We start from the raw sequence: 23,388 nt of genomic DNA on the forward strand, positions 1-23,388 counted from the left end.
CTCCCCTGCTACGCATCACAGCGATAGAAATAGGAAACATAAGGAAACTTCGCTGCTTTAATACACAGGATTCCTTGCCCGAATCGTTCCATTGCTAACCCACAAAACAGACCGACGGGTCAATCCAACCAGAAGCAGCCGACGAGAGAAGCGCGAAACAATGCAACTACTTAGCTGCATACCACTGACTCGCGGAGCGGGCCCAGGGCGCTGAGGGGCGCGGCCTTGTAGTGCCTCGCCGGAAGCGCCGTGCCGTGCGGCAGGCGGTGCCGCAGTGGCAAGGCGGAAGTGCAGTGGCCGGTGGCAGTTGGCGTTTAAAGGTTCCGAGGCGGTAAAAGGGAGGTGAGTGGCGGCAGGGCTGGTATAGCTTCCCGGCCGCCGCAGCAGCCCCCGGGCGGAAAGGGGAGATGGTTTCCAGGGCCATGGATCGGCTGCTGATTGTCGTCTCCGTGCTGGAAGGTAACCGGAGGAGTTCGCGGGCTCCCAGCTGCTTGTCGATGTTTCCGTTCTGGAAGGAAAATTGGGGGGGGCGGTTCAGTGCCCGAGGATGCGTTTTATGTTATGGAATGAGCGAGCTGAGACTCGCTGCATTTAGTTAACTGCTCAATTAATAACGTGGTGGATCTGCATCTCTTGAAGCAGGATAGACTACCCCCAGTTTGTTTCTGGGGTACTTACCCAAAACATTATTTAAAATCATGTGTATAATAATATTTCAAATAAGTGACATGGCCAGCAGGACCAGGGCAGTGATCATCCCCCTGTAATGCACTGATGAGCCCGTACCTCAAGTACTGTGTTCAGCTCTGGGCCCCTCACTACAAGAGAGACATTGAGGTGCTGGAGAAGGTCCAGAGAAGGGCAACAGAGCTGGTGCAGGGCCTGGAGCATAAGTGTGGTGAGGAACGGCTGAGGGAACTGGGGAGGTTTAGTCTGGAGAAGAGGCTCACGGGGTACCTTATCACTGTCTACAACTGCCCGAAAGGAAGTTGTAGTGAGGTGGGAGTTGGTCTCTTCTACCAAGTAACAGGTGGTAGGACAAGAGGTAATGGCCTTAAGCTGCACCAGGAGAGGCTTGGATTGGGTATTAGGAAAAATTTCTTCACTGAAAGGTAATCCAGTATTGGAATAGCCTGCCCAGGGTGCAGGCACTGTCCCTGGAAGTGTTTGCAGACTGTGTAGATGAGGCCCTTGGTGACATGGTTTAGTGGTGATCTTGGTAGTTGCTGAGGTAATGGTTGGATTTGATGATCTGAAATGTCTTTTCAAACCCAGCTGATCCTGTGAAAGCCTCCTCCCTTTTCCGTACTACCAAACTCACCTGGCCCGTGTTGCCGTTTGACGTGGTGGATGCAGGCAGCTGCTCCCACCATAACTTTGGGATCGAGCCCAAGTGCAGACAGAGACACCTGTGCTGTGCCGGCCCTCCGGCCCCAACTGCGAGCAGCAGCAGCACAGCCTTGGTGCTCTCTGGCTGGCCGGAAGCCAATGCAGTCAGGCAGCGCATGTCAGGACAGTTTAGCATTGGGGTCAAAACGGTGTAGTCCAGCCCATGTGTTGTGGTAATCCCAGTCAGTTAAAGCCCCCCTTTTATTTCTAAGTAGTACTCTGGTGTCTCTAATCCCATATTAGCCGTCTACTGTAAGTTTTTTTAGTCACGCTTCATCTTGTATTTCTACTTAGTGAGGTGTAATTAGTGTGTTAGTCTGTGGGGTTTGATGTTTTTTTTTTTTTTTGGAAGGGTTTATTTTTTCCCCTTATATTTTGGGTTGTTTGGTTTTTTTAGGGGCTGAGTGCTTTCTCCTTGTCAAGTAAATCCTCTCTGTTCATTTAGGTAGTTTGCCAACGCAGGTTTAAAATAGGATACTGTTCTCAAACATGTACATAGGCCACGCTGATATGTGTAAATTTTAAGTACTCATTTTGTCATTTAAATTATTAATCAGAATGTGAGAGGATACTAAGCACAGGACAAATCCTACACAACTTCAGGCACTCTTAATCAAGTAGTGCTTCTTTTTTACGACAGTTGGAAATCCACTTCTCACTGCTTTCATGAGATTGTATTTTGTTGCATTAGTGTGGGGCAGAGATAAAATCTGCAGTAGAGGAAAAACATTTGGTCTGTCTCTCACCTGTTCACTTGGCCTAAATCCAGTCACAATTTATCAAAATTAAATCATACCAGTTGCCTAGTTTCTTACTCTTTGTTCTTTGTTAATGTCTTGTCTTGCTGTTTCTGTATGCTTCTCAAATATTCTGTTTCATGTGCTAATATGTGGGGTCTCTTTTTTTTTTTTGTGCCTGCATAGTAGGAAGATTTTTTTTTTTTATTCTTTTAATATAAAGAACAGAGCTTTAGAGTAAGTGCAGGGAAGACGGTAAAGGAAATATGTTTTTATGTCATTGGTTTATGTCAGAAATCTCAGCTCTCACTTCTTTTTTTGGTGATGGCACATGGCAGTTACTCTCTTACAGGCCGCTGTTTTCCAAAACGACCCAAGCACCTGCTTATAGTTGAGGCAAAGTTTGATGGTGAACAGTTGGCTACTGATCCTGTTGAGCACACGGATCAGCCAGAATTTGCTACAGAACTGGCTTGGGAACTTGACAGAAAAGCGCTTCATCAGCACAGGTAATATTAGAAACTTCAGTCTAATTCGGAAATAAAACTTAATTTTCTTTTCTTTACAGCTACTGAAATACAGTTTTTCTGTTACTGTCATTTGAATTCTTTTTTTTTTTTTTTAGCTGTGCCCTGACCTACCATAATGTTGCCACAAGAAACAAAAGTAGTATGTAGCAAAATGAGTGATATAAGGGTATGTTTTTACTCTAATGAAAAAAAACCAAGAGCTTATAGTAAATTAATAATTCTGTAGTTCAAGCTTTGGATTCAAGCTTTCTCATGTATACGGTGACAAAGAATTAGCCTGAAATGCCTATTTTTACATGCTTCTGAAAATGTGAAAAATTGAATAAGATTTCTATGACTCTTATTTAGGCTGACAGATTTTAATGTTACCTTTGTATTTTCAAAGAATTTAAAAAGGCCATGTGATCTTTGAGAAAAAAATGCCTAATGTACCTTGTGCTAGATACCTTATCTATGTCTCTAAATATTGTTTGGTGCTGTCACAAAGATCTTTTGCATAAGTCCTGTTTTTAAGATACCTTTACAAGTAAAATTCCACTTTCATGTGAGGTGCAGTGCTTATTTTTCGTATGTGGACAATCTTGCATTTATTTGTCACTAATGACTTTAATAGCACTTGAGGCTTGGTGAGACTTTGGTATACTCGTCTGACAAAATCAATCCACTTCATTTCATCTCTTAATGATGAATTTTAGACCTTCAGTATCAATTCAGTTTCTGACCTACAGAAACTAGCTATTTAACAAATTTTGTATTATTACTATGCTTGAAACGTAAATTTGTGAACAGGTAACTTTTACATTTTGGATTTCAACTGAGTTGTTGTTTCAGGCTGCAGCGTACACCTATCAAACTCCAATGTTGTGTGTTGGATCCTGTATCTTCGTCTAAGGATAACATAGGCTATATTGTACTTGATTTAAGGGCTGTACAGGAGAAGAAACAGGTATGTTATGGGGTCTAAAGCTTTGAAAACTTATGTTTTGATGCTAGTACTGTTACAGATAATAGAATTTCAATTAATGCACAGGCAAAAATTGAGTTGTATTTTGGAGTATGACTCCTAAGTGATCACGTACTTCTCTTCTTGTTGTGTTGTTTTTTTTTTTAATAGGCCTCTGTGGAAGATATGTTAGGCAATCAGAAGTTCTAGTCCCTTAGCACAGCATAGTATAAGCGTAATTATACATACAAGTTCAACCAAAATTCTGTTGTGCTTGAGCAAAACATTACTGTGATACAGGTCATAACAGTGTCTTATTTTATCCTTTGTAAGGTTCCTGGTGTCCTTAAGGCTTTGTGTTCCATATAAATTATTGTGCACTTTTCAGCTGAGAGCCTGAAGATTTATAGCATACTTTTCTTGCTAACTTGTTTGCTGTACGATTTGGTGCAAAAAGTATGTTCATCTAGTCTTCCAGTCATTGCTGTATAGAATCTTTTAGTATAATAATGTACTCAAAATAGACCAAACTTTTGGAAATAAAAACTAAGGCATATTTCTCTAGATCATAGAATGGTTTGAGAGGGACCTTAAGGATCATCTAGTTCCAACCCCTCTGCTATGGGCAGGGACACCTTCCACTAGACCGTGTCACCCAAGGCTCTCTCCAGCCTGGCCTTGAGCACTGCCAGGGATTCGGATACCCACAGCTTCTCTGGGTAATCTGTGCCAGGTACTCACTACCATCACAGGGAAGAGCTTCCTAATATCCAACATAAATCTGCCATCTAAGCTTTTCCCCATTGTCCTGTCACTACATGCCCTTGCATAATGTTCTATTCCACATTTCTTTTAGGCCCCTTTAGGTACTCAAAGGCTGCTCTAAAGTCTCCCTTGACCCTTCGCTCCAGGCTGAGTAAGCCCAGTTCTCTCAACCTGTCTTCCCCCAGTAGGCCCACATTTTCCCTAAGTTTTTTGGTTTTGTTTCTGTTTTTGTTTTTTTTTTTTTTTGAGGGGTGGGTTTTTTTTTGTGTTTTCTTTTGTGTTTGTTTTTTTTTTTGGTTGGTTGTTTTGTTGTATTTTTATTTTTTTGTGGGGTTTTTTTTGGGGGGAGGTTGTTTTTTTGTGTTTTTTTTTTTTTATCACCAACACACCTGTAGAAGCTTTTCCTGTTGCTCTTAATGTTTCTGGCCAGATTTAGTCCTGTCAGGGCTTTAACTTTCCTAACCTGATCCCTGGCTGCTCTGACTATTTCTCTCTATTCCTTCCAGCTGTACTCTGTAGGCTTCCTTTTTGTGTTTGAGTTCGTACAGGATTTCCTTGTTCATCCACAGAGGCCTCTTTGCTTTATCTTTGTCAGCACGCATTGCTCCTGAGCTTGGAGAGGTGATTCTAGAATATTGAATAAACTTCTCCTTGAGTTTGGAGAAGGTGATCTTTAAATATTGACCAGCTTTCTTGGGCCCTTCTTCCCACCAGGGCTTTATCCCCTGGTACTCCATCAAGCAGATCCCTCAAGAGACCAAAGTCAGTTCTCCTGAACTCCAGGCTAGCAAGCTCGCTGCACACCCTCCTTGCCCTAAAGATCTCAAATTCCACTGCTTCATGGTCATTGCAGCCAAGGCTGCCCTTGAGCTTCATGTGCCCCACCAGCCCCTAACTAGGAGTCCATAGTCTTAAGTAGCTAAGCCCGTGGCTGAAGTATCAGTCCTGTAACAATTTGTTGATTGGCCAGCTCTGACTGGCCCTTTCCAACCCCTTCTCTTTGACCAGGAGGATTGAGGAAGAAAAACTGCCTGTGCTCCAGGGTCCCTTACTGCTGCTTCCAGGGCTGTGATCTTTCTTGATACTCCTCAGACTGCTCTTAGTTGTATCATTGGTGTCCATATGAAACAACAGCAGTGGATAATAGTCAGTCTACTATGTGAGGCTTGGCAGTCTTGATTACATCCCTGATGTGAGGCCCTGGTAAGCAGCACATCTCTCTAAGGAGCACGTCAGGTCAGCAGATGGGTGCCTCTGAACCTCTCAGGAGAGAGTTGCCTACTACTATCAGGCACTGCCTTTCCTTAGTTGTGCTGGCTGTTACACAGGGAGCAGATCGAGCTGCCATACTCAGCTCCAGCTTATCTCATGATGTGATGGGTCTTACATCTTCGGTCTGCAGAATGACAAAGTGGTTCTGCAAGGGTACCTCAAGCACTGGGAGAAGTCTTGTCTTCCTGCAGGGCCTTGCCGTTGCAAGCTTCCATTCTTCTGCATTATTGCCCCCCTCTCCCTTTTATGTGTGCTGGTGGACAGTTTTTGGCTGTAGGTCTGCTGCAGCCTGCACTTGGAATCAGCTATCCAATTCCTTCTTGCCTTTCCCTGATGTTACACAGGCTCCACCTGCTGCAGGAGGTCCTCCACCTCAGCACACTGTCTGCAGGCAGGTCTACTGCCTGTCTCTGTCCCAAAAGAAAGGGCAGGGAACTTCCTGCAGCCTCTCCCTATAGCAGCTCTGTCTGGGTGGAAGCATCACCTACTTGCCAGGGTAGATGGTGCAGACCCCTGAACTGGTGCTGCAGCCTTTATTCTATGATGGGTGCCCACCATTACTGCCTTGAGGGGCAGGTAACATGAGTGCCCTTGAGCTGTGCAGATGGTCATGGACTGGTGCCCAGTTGCTGGGTTATGTGAACTTGAAGTCTCTGCAGTTGGCAGGTTGAATGTCCCTTCTCCAAAGAGGAGTCCTCCCTGCACACCTTCCTGTGCAGACTGTCACACCATGCCCAGGCTGATGCACCATGCTCTGTTTGCAGCAAATGAAGTAGTGATGTAGTAGAAAAGCTAGAGCAATTTTTCCTGTAACAGTATCATATTATTTTAATGTTTTTAAAATCCTTTTTGTTTTTAATTATGTAGGCACCCAAATGGTATCCTCTGCTTAGTAACAAGTACACTAAATTTAAATCTGAAATACAAGTAGGTGTTGTGTTGGAGACTGATTCAAAAGCACTGGTTGATGGTTTTAAAACAAAGGAGGCATCTCCTAGAGAAAGGAAAGGTAAGTAATATAATATCACTCTCTTTGAATGAAAAATATCCTCACTTTTGGATTCCCTTGTACATGCCTCTTGGGTAATTAGTGAAATGTGTCAAAAATACATTAGAACTCAGATACTACTGATAGTAGGTGTCCTTACGTGCTGTGCTTTTCAGTCAGTTTTTTAACTGGGATTTTTTGCATGCAAGTTAATAGTTAAAAAAAAAGAACAAAACCAAACCCGTAGGAAAGTTAAAATAAAAAAAAAAACACCAACTAAAAACAGATTTATCTCCCCCTTATCCCCCACCCAAAAAGCCTATCTATATAACTTCCAAAGGCTTGAGCCTCTGATGCAACTAGTGGATTTTCTACTAATTTTGTATTCTTGCCTTGAGGGTTTTTCCTAGTGCTAAATTCATCATCTGCTTACCATGATCTCTGGTTTTGTAAAAAAACTCCCTTAGTTAGCTTACTTCCTCCTTTCAGGTTCACATCAAAGCACAGGGAATTTTGCATACTGTAAACGTTGTAAAAGAGCAAGGAACTATTATAAATGATGTGTTAATCTGCACTTCCCTTGTGATCTTTCTGCCCACAATCTCCTCGTGACACTGCCAGAAAATACAAGAAATCCCATATGCTTTCATCCAGCACTGACTTCTACCTCATGCTTTCTGTGGAATAATTGATTCAAAGAAATTTGCCAGCTTTTCTGTTTCTTTTGCTATCTCAAGGTTGTTTAGTGCCATATTTAGGTATTGGAGGAAAACTGATGTTCAGGTTTTTCACAGGCTTAAAGTTAATATTACAAGCATTGGGTGTGGCAAAGCTAGACTACCCAGTCCTAGTGTACTCAGATAGTTAAGAAGATGTTTTCCTTTGTATTTTTAATTATTTTCTTTTATTTTTTTGCTTCACTGAGCTAAGTAGTCTAAAATTTCTAGTGTTTGAAATGAAGCCTTTAGGTTAACTAGCAAAAGTGCTGTGTGATTGTTACTGTTTGGTGTAATCTGAGATGCCTTGAATGTATTGAATTACTAGCACTATAAACTAGTTTACCAGCATATAGTCAGTGTTTTATGCACTGAAGTCTTCAGTTGAAAAATCTTTAAATTAAATGTTCTACAGGTGTGTGGAATGGGACATACTTTCAGCAACTGAACAGGTTGCCTTATGCAGTTACTTTATTCCCTTTCATGAATAAAATAAACAGCATGGTAGACTAATGCAGTGAAATAGTCACTGTAATGTTATTCACTGGAACAGTAAATAGAAATACACAGGAGCATTATGTGTTCAAAATAACATCAGTGCTCACTGAATAGAATTTATTTTTTATTTTTGTAGCTATACTTATGTATACTTAGGGACTTCTTTGTGTTGAAATGCCTTGGAATCATCAAGAGGACCTTCTATTTGTAATTTTTCTTTTCACATGTACAATACGTAAAAATAAAATGATAGGTAAGATTCCTGCCACAAGTTACTTAATTTGTTTCTTCTCTCTTAGCATCTGCCCTTCTTTCTGGAATAGACCCTAAAAGTATAGTACCAGTCTTGAATGAAGAAGAAGGTTGTCATCAGATTGGACCGGCGGAATATTGCAGAGACTACTTTGTCTTGTCTGTGACCATTGTGTTTGCCGCACAGTTGGAACAGGTTTGTTTCGTTCCTTTTAAGTTTGTTTTATAGTTTTTAAGAAGTACTGTCTCATGCTGGTATTTTTGCCATGACATGCTTTATTTCTAGTTAGAATTTTTATATTTGAAATTTCCTGTACTAAGTAGCTTTGTCCCATATTGAGTTAATATACATGAGTTTGGATTTTTAAACTTTTATGTAGTGCATGTGAAATTACAGATAAAAGATCAGAATGCTTTTTGAGAACTAAAATGGCATTTTCTTTAAATTATGAACTTCAATGAAATGCATACATTTATATTATAATATAGTATTAAAAGTATGCTTATGGATAATATCAGTCTTCAGTGTGGTGCCCACATGTGCTGAAGTTCAATGAAGACAAAGTACCTTTCGGATCCATAAGATACATGAAACAGTAGAGCTTATGTGTTGCTAAGGAAGGACTTACTAGGTAGAATTAAGGGCCATGCTGATGTGATTATTTCAGCTTTAGGCTTCAGCTGCTGTGTTCATGCTGGACCATACCACACTGATACACATTGTCTGATTTAAAAATATAGGTATGCCCAAATTCAAATTACTGTGAAAGTTATGACTCCAAGCTGGTGTGATTTTAATTGATCTGTAACTTACAGTATATGAAAAACTCTTCTCAGTCTTTTCATATTTTTACATAGAAAATATTTTTCCATGGCAGAATTATAGGGCCTTGTGAGGTAAACTTATTGTGATCAGTCTGAGGTAGCTTGTTCCTTTCTAGGCATTGAATTCACAGGTGCAGTGGCTACAGGATGAAGTAGCTGTTTCTGGCTCTTCCAGTCTTTTATTCAATCATGTAAGCTGTTACATAACTCAGTATCTAATCTGCATTGTTTATTTGTACTATATTGTGAAGGCACTGCTGATTTCTGAATATTTGTGCAGTACTTGGCATTATTGAATATGTCAGTTACAGCCCCTGGTGCTGATAAATCTTAAAGGTAGTTCAGACTGGGGCATTTTGCAAGTTACTGGTATAATTGTACAATAAGATATTTTTCTCTTCAGCTTGATTATTAATATTAAAATTTTCATTTTGTGCATGTAGTGCAAGCTAGGATTTAGTTCAGCTACTTGGTAGGTTGAGGTCACTTTCAGCTCTTTAATTTCCAAGCTAATACTTAAGGATTACTGTAACAGCACTTTAACGAAGGTGGTATCTCCTTTTCTGCATCTTTTTTTAGTTAGTTCCTACTACTATGAAGCTTCCAGAGCGACAGCCTGAGTTTTTTTTCTACTATTCATTACTGGGAAATGATGTCACAAATGAGCCTTTCACTGATTTAATTAATCCAAACTTTGAGCCAGAAAGAGCCTCAGTTCGAATACGTAGTACCGTTGATGTCCTTCAAGTTTATCTTTGTGCACAGTCAAAATTGCAGGTAAGTTGTTTCTTCTCAAATGGGAATGAAAATAATGAAAATAGAATATGGCTGGAACCAGAAAACATTTCTCTTTCCAGAACTAGACTGTATTACAGTATTTTTGCTCAAATACAAGTTGATTCCCTTGCTGATATGAAGGAAACCCTAGCAGCACCTAGACGGAGAGCTGTCTCTTCAGTACAGTTGCTATACTAAGCTGGGTTGCACAATGTGATAAAAGGTATTGCTGAAACATGATATTCCCAAAGAGTTAATGTGGCGTTCTCAAGAGCATGTAGCTCTGGGACTTGTTCTGCAATCAGACCACCTGCAACCCACAGTCCTGCTTTGCGCTGCTTGTGATAACCTCACCGATACCAGTTGCTCAGGTCACTTTTTCTTAAGCTCTAAAATCACTGTGTTTTCAGCACCCTTTCTGAATAACAAGGGAGGTCTGGCTTTTTTTCCCCACTCATTAACCAAATACTATTTTTAAATACACAACAGCCATATTTGGGCTGTTGCAGGATATTGCTTATCTTTAGTTATGCTTTTAAATGGGGGACATGGTTTAGTGGTGGAGTTGCAGTATTAGATTTACAGTTGTACTCGTTGATCTTAAGAGTATTTTACAATCTAAATTATTCTGATGCATAATATTAGATAGTATAGAGAGTGTTTATGGCAATCTGTGTATGGCTCATACTTAACTCATTACAAAATGAGATTGATATAGTTTCTATATATACTATAGTATAGTTTCTAATAACATAGGTGGTAAGTAAGACAGTGTTAGTTATACAAAGTCTTGAATCTGGACCCTTTAAAGTTATTTTTCTTTAAACTTGTACAGGCTATTCTAGTTTATTATCTGAGTTTAAGAATATTTCTGTTTAAATCTTGTTTCAGGTTATTCTGGGTTTTTTTTACCTCAACTTTAAATATTTTTCTAATTACAGTTTTTGGAAGAAACATAGACTGATGTTTGGAATTTAAACTTAGTCTATGGTCTTGAAAGAAAGTATTTAATACAACATATCCATATGTACACATACAGAGAACTGTGTGTTTTCATCATATTAAAGAATGACTTTTTAAACAAGTTGTCATGAGGTCAGATCTACATCTTGATTTACAGGTGTTTTTTTTTTTCCCCAACTTCTCACCCAGCTATTTAAAATTTAGGATATAGGAACAGAGCATGGTATTCTGATCCTTAATATTTAATATATTTTTTCCAAGAATTAAGACCTTATTTGTAAAAGGTTCTAGCTGCCAGACTCGGGGAGGGGGGTGTTGTATGTAATATATGTGTACGTATGTATACCCACTTAGGTATGTATGTTGGCAGCTGACACCTTTTAGCATTAAAGTGTTATAAATATTAAGGATGAGATTACAGTGTTCTCATCTGCTAAAACAGAAGTGATATATAAGTTTCAAAGAGGAAAATACATTACTTTAGATTGTGGGGTTTCTTTAAGATCATCTTCTACTTACGTGTATAAATGCTAAATCATGGAAGGAAGAAAGAGTTGACTCAAGTTTTGAAAAAGGAATAATGCTTCTTACTAGGGATTAAGAACACAGTTATTCAAAATCCTTGCTCTTTAGGTGGTGTCTAAATATATACACAAAGGCTGAACTTTGCAGTCATGCATTTTGAATGTCATTGTTTCAGGGACAAGAATCTGTGCTGTGTTTAGAAGCCACAGACTACTTAATTCCTTTCCAAAACGGATGGCATGACAGGCCCTTAGAAGGGCAATGCTGTGATCTGCTACTGTGCTAGCACTGGGCAGTTCCTACCTTCTCAATACTGAAATTTCATAGCTGTTGCTGTACTTCTCAAAACACTTGTTCTCAGCATACAGGGACTGGACTTAGGGGTACTCATTTTAACATGTTATGCTTTTACTACCTATAGTAGAGGGTGATCAGACAGTTCAAGTGGAAAGGGACACACAGTTACATTCAAACACCTTTGTATGTATGCAGATCCATCTTTGCTGTGGGGACCAGTCTCTTGGAAACACTGAAATACCCCTGTCTGGGTTACTGAAGAAGGGAAATGCAGAGATTGATCAACATCCTGTGACAATAGAAGGAGCATTTGTCCTTGTTCCACCAAATAGAGCTAAACAGAAACTGCCACAGTTGCCTTTGGATATGGCTCCTACTGTTGGGGTATCCGTAATTCTGCAAAGGGAGAGCTTGAGTGCCCAGGTATAGCTTACACATTTTTTTGTTTTAGACAGTGTTGTACATTTTCATGTTTAAGAAAAAATAATTGACATTTAAAGTCATATTTCACAGTTAAGTATATAAAAGAACCTGAAAGAATAAGTTGCTTTATATGAATATTCCTTCTATTGTTTCATTTTTCTGTGTCAGGAAAATAATCTCAAACTGTAAAAATGTTGTAGATGGAATTTTTCAGTGCAACCCATGATCAATAAGAAAACTATATTACTTTATTCAGCTTGTGATTCCCTTAAATGCTCCAACTGGACCTAATCAGCTACAGGAGAAAGTACTGTCAGCTGTTAAAGGGAAAACAGGGGGCCTGCAGCAGAGATCCCAGAATGCTCCATCTCAGGTTAGCCACTCTTCTTCAACACAAGATGAAGCAACAGAAAGTGAAGTGGAAAGTCTTAAGTTTGAAAAAGGCATGAAAGTAAAGAAAAAGGGTATGTAGTATATAACTTCTTTTCTTTATCCAGTTGTCAAGTGTGGTCTTGGATCGCGTACTATGCATTTGTGGTGATTCCAGGCATATAAGAGCCACTTACCTTAAAAAAAACAACAACAAAACCAACAAAACCACAAACACCACCCCCCCCCAAACAAAAAAAAACCCAAACAAACAGGAGGGAAATAAATGTTGCAATTTGAATATGGCAGTTTTTGAAAACATTTGGAAGAGCCAGATTAGAGATTGGGTGGTATCTAGGTAATCAGTGGTGTGGATGGTTATGAGCATGAAAAATAACATAAATGCTTGGAATTCCCTGAATTTGAGAATGGGAAGGTTCAGTACAATACTCATGAAGAAACTGACTTGCATGAGGAGATGAAATTGTCTAATGTTTGCATTTAATTAATTTAATTAATAAGTAGAAAGGCAGGGGCAATGTGGTATTTTTAAGATTTCTAAGGAATTTACTATGTGGATAATTGTGAAAACAAACATTCGTACTGCGCAGGTTCTTGGACACAACCAAGCAACTGAAGTTTTTGTGTGGTTTTGCATTATCCTTTTGTAGGGACTTGGTATCCCACATAGCCTTCTAAGACTTACCTGATTTTGTTTTTGATTTGAGGACTGGTCTGGAGAGATGCCAGAAAGGATCAGAAGAAAGATTGCTATCATGATAGAGTAAAGGTCATAAGAAAGAATGTTATTTTGCTAAATGTTACTGAATGTGAATCTTAAGAGATGGTTTATGAATAAAGCCAAATTACTGTTTTTCTAATCATACTTGTATTACTGTTTGCTTGGGTTTGGTTTTTTTTTTTTTTTGAGATTGATCCTAAAGACACTGAGTTCTATAGAGGAAAATCTGTGTCCCAGAGCATGTTCTCAGGATTTGTCTGGTGATTAAGCCAAATTTTCTTTTAATCCTAACTTACCTAAGCAAAAATTAAGTTCTTTACATGAATATATCAAGAAAATGTATTGTGAACCTAGCAGCTGGTTTGAATTTGCAGTTAAGAAATCCAGGATTGTGCTTTTTTATGAATAGCTATCATTTTATAACTGTCTGTTTTGGTAAGGTGTAAACATGTAATTTCACATTTATCTTTCAGGGCTGGTGGCTGAGTCCTGTCAAGTGGTTAACAAACAGTGTACTGAAGAGCTTCCAGTTTTCAAATCACAGAACAGACCAAAGTCACCTCTGTCGTCAGATCTGCAAAATCCCGGTAATGGAAAATCTATTGCATTTAGTACATAGAAGGAAATTTTAATATAGTAGCAACTTAAATAAATTTTTGTATGCAGCCTATGTATGTTGTCATATGGCAACTTTGAACCCCTGTTCAGCTGTATCATTATGCCAAGCACTTCAGTGACACTACCTAAATCACTGAAAATTATTTTATTCCTATGTTGTGCTAACTAGCTGATGTTGAATCCTTTTTTGTATTGTTACTGCTAATGTAAATAAACATGCAGTGAAAAAATAAAGTCAATGCTAGGAATTATGTGTTTCTTTTAAAATGGCAAAAATGGAAACATTTTAAATAATTATGAAGAAAGACTCATAGAACAACTAGCACTTAACAAAAGGCAACTGAGCTCTAACACGTTTTTCCTTTCTTTCTCTGCTTTACTAATTGAAACATTTTTGGAGGATACCTTTGGTGACTCTTTGTAAAACTCGTAGTTTGGCCTTTTACCCTTTGAAAGCAGTATCAGGTGCCACTGTAAGGACTTGAGAAGCCTGGATGCAATCGTACAGTCACTAACCGTAGCTTCTACTTCCTAAATTATAAAATAGATGTCACTGAGGGTGCGTTCTTGTCAAAGGGCATAAGCAGATATGCTTTACAGACCAAGCTAGAACATTTTAGTTTATTTCAGTTAAACCTCAGTGTGGGAACCACAGTTGATTCTGCCTTACATGATCACTGCTAATTGACCTAATTCTCTTTTTCAGTCCTAAACTAATGCAAATTAATCCAAAGCAAACTAAATTAAAACATTTTTTTTTTAATAAGCCCACTTCTTCTGCATGCCCTCAAGTTGTCTGGGAGCAATTATGTAAAATGGTGAAAACCAGAATCTTGTAGCATCCTGAAGAATTTAATGTGTTGGATATTACTCTAAACTTCAGTGAGATAGACTTGCATAGCTTTAAAAATTAAAACAAGGAAAAATACTATGGAATCTTTTCAGAAGATTTAAAATATATTGGGGTTTTTTTGTTTGTTTGTTTTTTTTTTTTCTTTGGAAGCAGTAACTTAGAGTGGCTGTTTTTCATAATATTAGCTTATATTGCAAAGAATTGAAATCTGTTGGAAAAGCAACCTATCTGTACTTGCATTTAAAATATGAGACCTAGCTTTAATACATTTTGTTATTTTGATCAGAAGAAATAATTAAAAATACACACAAATTCTCCTCTGTGTTTTCAGCTGATAATGGTCCAGTAGCTGCATCTCAGCCTGTCCCTGTGGGTGCATCCAGTTCTTCTGAGCCTTCAGCACAGAAAATTGTTATTCCTGCAGCCTCTCACCATTTTTGCTTTTCAATAGATCTGCGAAGTATACGTGGTTTGGAAGTTGGTTTTCCAATAAATTGCATTTTAAGGTATGATTTATTTTTGTTGATCTTATTCTGTTTAATAGCAGTATTTTTATTTTATTTTTCAATACAAAGCCTTCATAATCTGAATGATTGCTGGAGTATGCTGCCTGATATCTTTCACCTTTAGGTAGCTGATTTTCAGTATCAAATTCCTTGGAATGGTCATCTGACTCATCACTAGACTTGTGAGCATTACAGCATTAAAGATAGTATGTAACACTTCACCTGCACTGTAGTTTGCATTAAATCTCACTTGAATATCTGAGCTCAGACAATACAGATCATCAGTCAGTCCTTAGAGGAAAAAAATCATTAGTTGTCTCTTTACTTTCTGGATGCCTTTCCAGGTGGCTGAGGGAGTAATTTCAGTAGCTTTCCGTAGCTCCACCAAGAACTCCTTGTAGTAAGAGACAGATCACCTGTTTTGTGTGTGACAGTGAATCTAAAGGAAGAACATTCTAATCTTAAAGTGAAGAACCAGTGAAATAGATACATTATCATTCTGAGATGCAGTATTGGGGGTCTTTGAGTAGAAGAAGCAAATCGTAGTAGCAAGAAGTAGCATCTTTGTTGCATTCATTTGTGAGGTTACAAAAAAAGACAAGCTTTTTGGATACATGAGGTTTGTGACTGAAGCAAAAGTAGAAAACTACCAGTGTTGGTTTTGAACAAATGCTTAGACTAATTTGTTACTGATGTCAACATGAAATGAAAGCATGGGAGCACTTTTGGAGAATAAGCAGACGGTAGCTGGGAGGTGGGTGCAAAGTTGGACGAATAAGAACTAAAAAGATGAACTAATTAAAAGTAAGGGTATTGAACCTGGTATCTATATGCAGGTGGGGTTTGTTTGGTTTATTAACATTGCTAGAAATAATTCTAGCAATTAACATTGCTAGAAAAGATAGAAACTTTCTTTTACCAACTGTAAACTTAGAGTTTAAGGTAAGGAGTTTGTAGATATAGGTATGGGTTTGTAGCTTAAAAAAAAAATAAATAAATAAATAAATTCCTACTCATGGAATATTAGTGTATTGGTGGCATCTGTGAATTCAGTGGCTCATAACAGTTTTTACAGTTTGCCTTCTAATGTCCATTTGGACCCTTTTGGTGCACATGATGAAGCATACCTGGTGATTCAGTTCGACAGTGTTGAGTTTCTGGCTATGCATCTATGTTTGCATCTGTTGTTCTGACAAGAGTTTGGTTCAATACAGTTTTAACTGTTTATTGGGAAATTTGTTAATGTTTATGATTCTTGAAGTTTTGTTTGAATTGGGGTGAAATGGTGAGGTTGGGTTGTACTATTTTAAAACAACTTATCTTAATGGTTAAAAACATCATTAATGGTTTTATGTATAGGCTATATTATTAAATAGTATGTGTAAAACTGCATTCAATAGATGGAATTTTGTCACATAACATTAAAATGATTTGTTTCAGAAGAGTGACAGCAAATAAATTCTACTGTTTCATGCACTTTAATTTTTACAGTCAGTGGTGAACATGGCAGGAAGCTAAAGAGGAGAAACATCCAAACGTGTAAATGCTAAGAAAAGTTGCAGGGTGAATAGCCACATTTTTGCAGGATATTGGGAGCATTATTTCATTCAGGTCTAAACTAGCTCTTTAAACAGTTCTGCACAAACGGCTGAAGTGTGGAATTTTATAGGTGGCAGCATTTGATGCAGCATTTTTTTTTTTTTTTGTAACTTGGCTGACAGCATGATCAATTTGACCAAAGTGAAGTTTGAGAGGTTCCTGGCCTCCCTTTTATCATAATAGTTTATCATAGACTGAATAGTTGCAGGCCATATTGTAAATAATATTCGTAAAATGATTTGACTTTCCTCAGTGATTTAAACTGAGAATTAAAACCTTAATTCCTCAAATGTTACTGAAATTTTCAAATGGCTCTGAAACTGTGTGTGTGTATACTCAGTTATCAGTTACTGTGTGTTAAACCAGTCTTAATTGTAAATACAGTTGCAGATCTTTTAAGTAGTAATCTACACCTGAAAATAATATTCCTTTCTTATTTTTCTCTGCTCACTTTATATAGTAATTGCAGAATTTTAGTAGATTAATTCACATGGTTATGAACAAACAGGTTATTAAAGTTCTTTTTTTGTCAAAATAACAATGAATATAGATGAAGCTGGATCAGTGCTGAAGTAAATGAAACCCAAATTTGAAGACCAAATTTGGTTGTTACAAATTTGTGTAAATTTTGCTAACTTTTGTACAAGTTGAGCTTTAGTAAAATGTCTAAACTGGTTTTCTTGTTGCAGAAAGTATTAAAAAAATAAATTATTATTATTTTTGTTGTTTTTATTAGGTACTCATATCCATTTTTTGGCAGTGCAGCGCCTATTATGACAAGCCCACCTGTAGAAGTTAGAAAAAACATGGAAGTCTTTCTTCCACAATCCTACTGTGCTTTTGATTTTGCAACTATACCTCATCAGCTTCAAGATACGTTCTTGAGGTGATAACTTAGTTTCTTTTTATTTTAATCATGCTTAGCCTATTTTTTTTTTTTGTAAATACATTCATGTTCAAGTGTTTTACTTAGGATCATAAATTTGGGAATTTAGTAAGGGATCCAAGTGTTAATGCAGGTGAATATTTTAATGTGTTGCTCTTCCAGTTTCTCAGTTACTTAAAGTCAGGGACTAAAATTCTTGCATTTATCTCGAGTACTTATGCAGGGATCATTGCTTACAGAAACAAGTGCTGTCAGTTGTTAAATTAAACACTGATAGTGTAGTTTTAACAAAGTGTTGCTTCAAATAGAATAGGTAAGTTTTTTTAATTTTTGTTTTTAATGCATGATGAATATCCAATGTTCCTGAAAATACAGCAGGTACCCAGGAAGCTGAGTACATTGTTGAGGGCTGTGGTACCATTTTCCCAGTAGTCCTACCAGCTTTTGATCACTGATTAAGATGTAGAATAAAGAATCATCGAATTAGTGGTATTTTGAAAGAAGAGGTGGAGGAGATGTATTCTGAGTGGCAGTGAGTAAAATATATTTATAAATGAAGATGATTTAGATCTGTTAAGATTATTCAGCCAATTGCTTTCACTGTATCATTGTCTCTTCTGAAAACTGGAAAAAGAAATAATAAATTGATGAAAGTAAGTGATAGAGAAGATAAAGTCAGTCATTTTTTCCTCTGAATGAGGGGCAGTAAATCCATCTCTTTTTTTTTTTTTCTTGACAACTGGACCATCACTGATTTGGTAAATAACTTTTAGAACATGAAGTCCTTTTCCCAAGTTAATAGGAATGTTTCCTCTTTTGAGTTGATGCCTGACACTAAGAATCATTTCTGTGTTTCAGATTACCTCTGTTGGTCGAGTTGTGGCACAAGGATAAAACAGCTAAAGACTTACTTCTAGGGGTGGCGAAACTTCAGCTTTCGAATGTTTTGGCTTCAGAAAAAACCCGGTTCTTGGGTGGTAATGGTGAACAGTGCTGGCGTCAGACTTATAATGAAACAGTCAGTGTCACAGCAGCACAAGGGTATAACTATTTAAGAAACCCTACTTACTCTGTAGCAGGTTTTGAAGGGCTGTTTGCTTAGTGTTTACTTGAATATGGGTAAACGGCATTATAGGGTGCAGGGTGGGAACAGGCGTCCAAGTGATTAAAAGTTAAATTGCCACAGGCATATTGTGCTACCCCAAACCACTACCACAGTCATCATAATAGACCTTTATACAATCATGATCTTCTGTTAGATTTACAGATTAAAAAAAAAATAGTTGGAAAAAACATTATTGAGGCACCTTCCTGAGGAAATTAAATACTTAACAATTGCAAAATACTGCTGATATCCCAGAAAATAGTTAAGACTAATTATCCATAGTTTCTTTTAGATGCTACTGATGCTACTGACTTCAATGAAAGTTAGAAAAACAGGTATATTCATAGAGTAGAAGAGGTTTTCTGTTTCAGGGTTATACTCTGTGATAGCAGCAGGGGCTTGAGCCTGTGTACATCAGAAGGAGCAGTGCTATTTATTAATGTTTTATCTGAAGATAAATGTTCATTTACCTAGAGGAGTGTTGATCCTTTTTGTGTATCTGAAGAATCTTACTGATAGTTACTTCTCTCCCATGTCCTTATTGGAGGTATAAAGTGTGCTAGTAATCAGTGTCTAAACCTAATCTTTTTCTGTGATAATGGACCTTGATTTTGCCTTTAGAAATAAATGTAATTGCTGTTAAGACTGAGGTTGGGTTTAAACCTCTAATCCTTCAGATAATTAAACATACTTGATGTGCAGGAAACTTCGGGTTATTGACGCAGAGACTCATATACCATCTCCCTCCCAACTGGTAAAAAATTGATATCTAATTTTGTTTTAACTTTTCTGTGTGAAAGCCAGCATGCCCTGATTCTGTGAAGAGTTACTTTATGATCTCACTGTATATGAAGGCTTACACTTTCCTGAAAAAGTTTGCTGAAATGAAATCTGGTTTTGCACAAAACTTAATAACCACTAGATGGCATTCTCAGAATGTCATCAGGTCCGCATTTTGTTGTGCTGGTACACTGCTAGCTTTGCTCTTGGTGGTGTATTCTTCTTTTTATACTGACATATTAAACTGACTCTATTACTCAGATTTGCAAGATCCACTAAGTTGAATCTTCTTTTCTTTTTTAAACAGTAACAGAAAGTTGTAAGAATCTGATGCAGTAATTTTTGTTAAATTACATGAAATACAAATGTTTCTGGTGGGTTTTTTCCCTTGCAAATAGCTGTGTAGAAGACTGCATTTTTGTAAAAATATTTTAGTATTGTTTTTCTGTATTTGCTGGAAGGGAATTTATGTGAAAACTACAGCCATGGTTAATTCGTGCAGCCTTGTTGCAAATTGCTTGATAAGTAATGTTGCAGCTTCTGCCATTTAGGTGGCTGTGTAATTGCCTTTGCATCATTGCATAGTTATAACTGAAATGATATTTTTGCTTCTGACCAAGTACAGGTCTGCACTGCAGTGTGCTTTCATGTTAGACTAGTGATAACTTTCAGTTACATGATTTGTGCGTATTTCTTAATATAATTCTGTGCAGAAAAATACCTTTGTTTACTACATTTTGTCAGCGATTAGCAGTGAGGCAGCCAGAGACAAACTGTTCTACTTAAGCAGAAACTGTGACTAATTTGAAATTCGTTTATTAAAAATATCTGTTATCTAGACATTTTTTCACTGTGCAGGAGCAGGTAGTACTTAACCTATAAGTGTATTCAAAGTTGTCAGTTCTGTGTGCTGAAGCTTTCAGAAATGAGCTTTTTAGTAAGTCTGAGGATGGCTTACCACACATAATATGCTAAATGACTTATACTGTGGGTAACAGGAAGTTACTGATAACATTTTAAGAATTCATTGTCTTGAACAAAGCTCAATGCCTGTATTCAACAGGTATATTTGTTAGACTTAAGACTACAGGTACAGTTTAGGATCATTCGCCTGTTGCAGGGATGCAATCAACATAATCAGCATTTATAGTAAGCTGTTAGTTAAATATGTTTCCAATGAGAAGTTATCTGTTGAAGTCAGAAAGCTTACTGAAGATGTATAAATTAGTCCCCGAGTTAAAACAGTATACATGGGAGAGCATGTTTGTGCTGTCACATAGGCAAACATTTAGAGTCTCTCAGCTTACATGGAACCTATTAGCACTTCAGCTTTTTGGGTTTGTGTGTTGTCTTGTAATTAATTTTCTGTATTTTTAAGACAGTTTTTATTAATACTCTAATGCTATTTATAGGTCAGGCAGCAGAATAGCAGACCTTTCATATGCTATCACTTTGGAAGACCACGGGCTTGTGAACATGCAAGAAGTTCTGGTGTCAGATTCTTCTCAAGTAAATTTTACATAAATCTTTTTTCCCCCTTGTATGCTCCTTTGAGAAGTTGGGTTTCCAGTTAAAAATCCAATGTTACTCTATCAGTGTGTAGGTGCTGGTCAGCAATGGCATGTCCCTCACATTCAGCCTTGCTGTGCCCAAGAAAATCCTCCAGAACCTCGAGAAACTCTTGAATACAAAGCTGCACTAGAGTTGGAAATGTGGAAGGAAATGCAAGAGGACATTTTTGAAAATCAGGTTTTTATTTTTTATTTCCTAAACTGCTTGACTGCCAGAGAAACTTTAACAGAATTGATGAGAGGAATATTTCTTAAACTTTGCCACTGTTTCAAATAAGAATTAACTTCTGTTCATGCAGAATATTAAAACTTCAGATGTACACAAATACGTTCCATACTTTTAATGCAGAAGGTTAATTCTCTTCTGTATAAGTAATTGAAGTAGGTACTATGCAGTAAAATGCAGAACACCCTTCACATTTTCCCCTTACTCCTTATGAATTACAGTAGATACTCCAGATTCAAATTACTGGTGTTAAATATTAACACTGCATTTCTTTATTCTCAGTCTAAATCCATTGCTGCATTTCTACTCCTGTATTCATTCTAGGTGTTTTTAGAGGCACATGCTTCTTTTTAAAAGATACTGAGAATCTAGTGTCTATTTTTTTGGTATTTTTCTTGAACTTGGGCTTTTACTTAGTGAAAGATATATCTGAACTTTAAGTTAAAAATATCTTACCTTTATCAAAATCATACCTTGTTACATAAGTAAGTGTACAAAACTTTGTTTTTAATTGTTCTGTTTCAAGGTTTAGTTCTGCTAGTACTCTTTCCTTTAAAGTTGTACATCCAACAGTTCTGATTTGGTTTTATGGGTTTGGGTTTTGTTCTCCCTCTCTTTTTTTTTTTTTTTTTTTTTTAGCTTAAGAAGAAGGAAATGGTCCATATGCAAGTACTTGCAGAAGAATGGAAGAAAAGAGAGAGAGAGAGACAAGCTTTAGTGAAGAAGAAGGTAAGGAAACTCATACTTGCTGAATGTCTCATTATAAATATCTATATATAAATATCTGTATGTATCTATATAGATATATATATCTATATATAAATATTTAAATATAAATATAAAATTTAACAAGATGCTCTGTAACTATAACATAGAACAAAGGGTCTGTGATTACTCTTCACACCTGCTGGTATGCTTGCATCTAGTCAACAACAGTGCAAAAAATTGCAAATAGCCCTTTATCATACTTGTCCTTTTATGCCTTTAAGTTAGCTTGCTTTCACTGGGGGCTTTTTAACTTTGTCTTTCACTTGTGTGATCAAAAAGCACTTCTAAACCCAGCTGTGCATGGAAACTGATTAACCTTTATTGTATAAATGCTCTCCATTGTGATTTTTTCATTAAAGGCCATGTAAATCTGTAAACAAATTGTTAATATTTTATACTGTAGCAAGAGTAAATATTTGCCTGCCTAAACCATTATTTATATCACAAGGAAAAAAACACTTTTTTTTGTTTGTTTGTTTTTCCTTTAGGTAGCAGAATATACTGGTTTGGAAGAACAACTTCAGAAAACCTTGAGAGATCTAGACAAGCGAGAACGGCAGCTTTTTAGTGCTGAATTGGAGGTAAAAAGCGTTTTGGCATTTTAAAAAATGCATTTGCATGAGCTATTTCTGAAAGTTTTGTTGAATTTTCATATTGGCAGTTGTGACCTGTGTATAAGAACTGAGACACATTCATACCAATACACATAGGAGCACTAATAATTTAAGCCAAGTTTTATTACAACTGTACTTTTTTACTGAAATGGCAATTCAGTGAATTTAAATGGGTTGCTGGAATTACAGAACTGTAAATTTTCTCCACTTAACAGATTTAGAGTGTCAATGGAGACACATAATGTTACCATCTCTCAATTTTAAGTTTAGTACTGTCAGGTGAACATTGTACATGCGTACAAGAGTTCTTTACTTCAAATAGTTTTTGCTAAATTAACCATTGAAATAGAAGGTGACAAGGAGACCTGGGAGAAACTGACATTGCTCAGGTTTTATTACCCAGCAGTTTGATAGAGTTCCTATTTTATACTACTTTTTTTGTAGTGAAGGGCCAAAGAAGATGTGGGAAACCATTGTTTCTAGATCTCACTGAACTTCCCCAAAATGTGGAAATGGGGTGCAAGTACCCAGGGAAACTAGTTGTATGAAGAGAGGAAGAGAGAAATACAGAGAGAGAGAGAAAGAAAGAAAGAGAGAGAGAAAGAAAGAAAGAAAAAATAAAACTGTCTGGTTTTATTTACTCATGCAAGTATGGGTTAATAAAAATATATCTCACTTTTAAGCTTCAAACAGTAAAGAAAGACTTGCAAGCAGAGCATGAACGAAAGCTGCAGGAGCTACACGATTCTGTGCGGCGAGCCAGAGAAGAATGTGCACACCAGGTTGAGCTAGAAAGGTCAAAAATCAAACAGCTGGAAGAAGACAAGCTTCGCTTACAGCAGCAGGTAAGT

At 37.3% G+C, this 23,388-nt stretch overlaps 1 protein-coding gene across 5 annotated transcripts in view; it reads left to right on the plus strand.

The window, feature by feature from the left end:
* The first annotated feature begins 365 nt into the window (after positions 1-365).
* Positions 366-23,388, plus strand: part of CEP120 (centrosomal protein 120) — a 40,818-nt gene continuing 17,795 nt past the window's right edge. For 3 of the 5 annotated variants that reach the window (XM_062604480.1, XM_062604482.1, XM_062604484.1), the window contains exons 1-17: positions 366-459; positions 2,479-2,635; positions 3,488-3,602; positions 6,504-6,645; positions 8,138-8,286; positions 9,495-9,692; positions 11,673-11,900; positions 12,157-12,364; positions 13,485-13,598; positions 14,814-14,988; positions 17,324-17,473; positions 18,332-18,514; positions 20,771-20,867; positions 20,955-21,107; positions 21,795-21,884; positions 22,412-22,504; positions 23,221-23,382. In XM_062604480.1, coding sequence (XP_062460464.1) covers positions 408-459; positions 2,479-2,635; positions 3,488-3,602; positions 6,504-6,645; positions 8,138-8,286; positions 9,495-9,692; positions 11,673-11,900; positions 12,157-12,364; positions 13,485-13,598; positions 14,814-14,988; positions 17,324-17,473; positions 18,332-18,514; positions 20,771-20,867; positions 20,955-21,107; positions 21,795-21,884; positions 22,412-22,504; positions 23,221-23,382 — 2,466 coding nt within the window. In that variant the 5' untranslated portion in view covers positions 366-407. The remainder of the gene's footprint in view (positions 460-2,478; positions 2,636-3,487; positions 3,603-6,503; positions 6,646-8,137; positions 8,287-9,494; positions 9,693-11,672; positions 11,901-12,156; positions 12,365-13,484; positions 13,599-14,813; positions 14,989-17,323; positions 17,474-18,331; positions 18,515-20,770; positions 20,868-20,954; positions 21,108-21,794; positions 21,885-22,411; positions 22,505-23,220; positions 23,383-23,388) is intronic. The other 2 variants (XM_062604483.1, XM_062604481.1) reach the window with 2 other exon arrangements.

Source organism: Pezoporus occidentalis, unplaced genomic scaffold (genome assembly GCF_034315485.1).
Source record: "Pezoporus occidentalis ecotype Australia unplaced genomic scaffold, CSIRO_AGI_Poc_V1 ctg86, whole genome shotgun sequence".
Classification (NCBI taxonomy): Eukaryota; Metazoa; Chordata; class Aves; order Psittaciformes; family Psittacidae; genus Pezoporus; species Pezoporus occidentalis.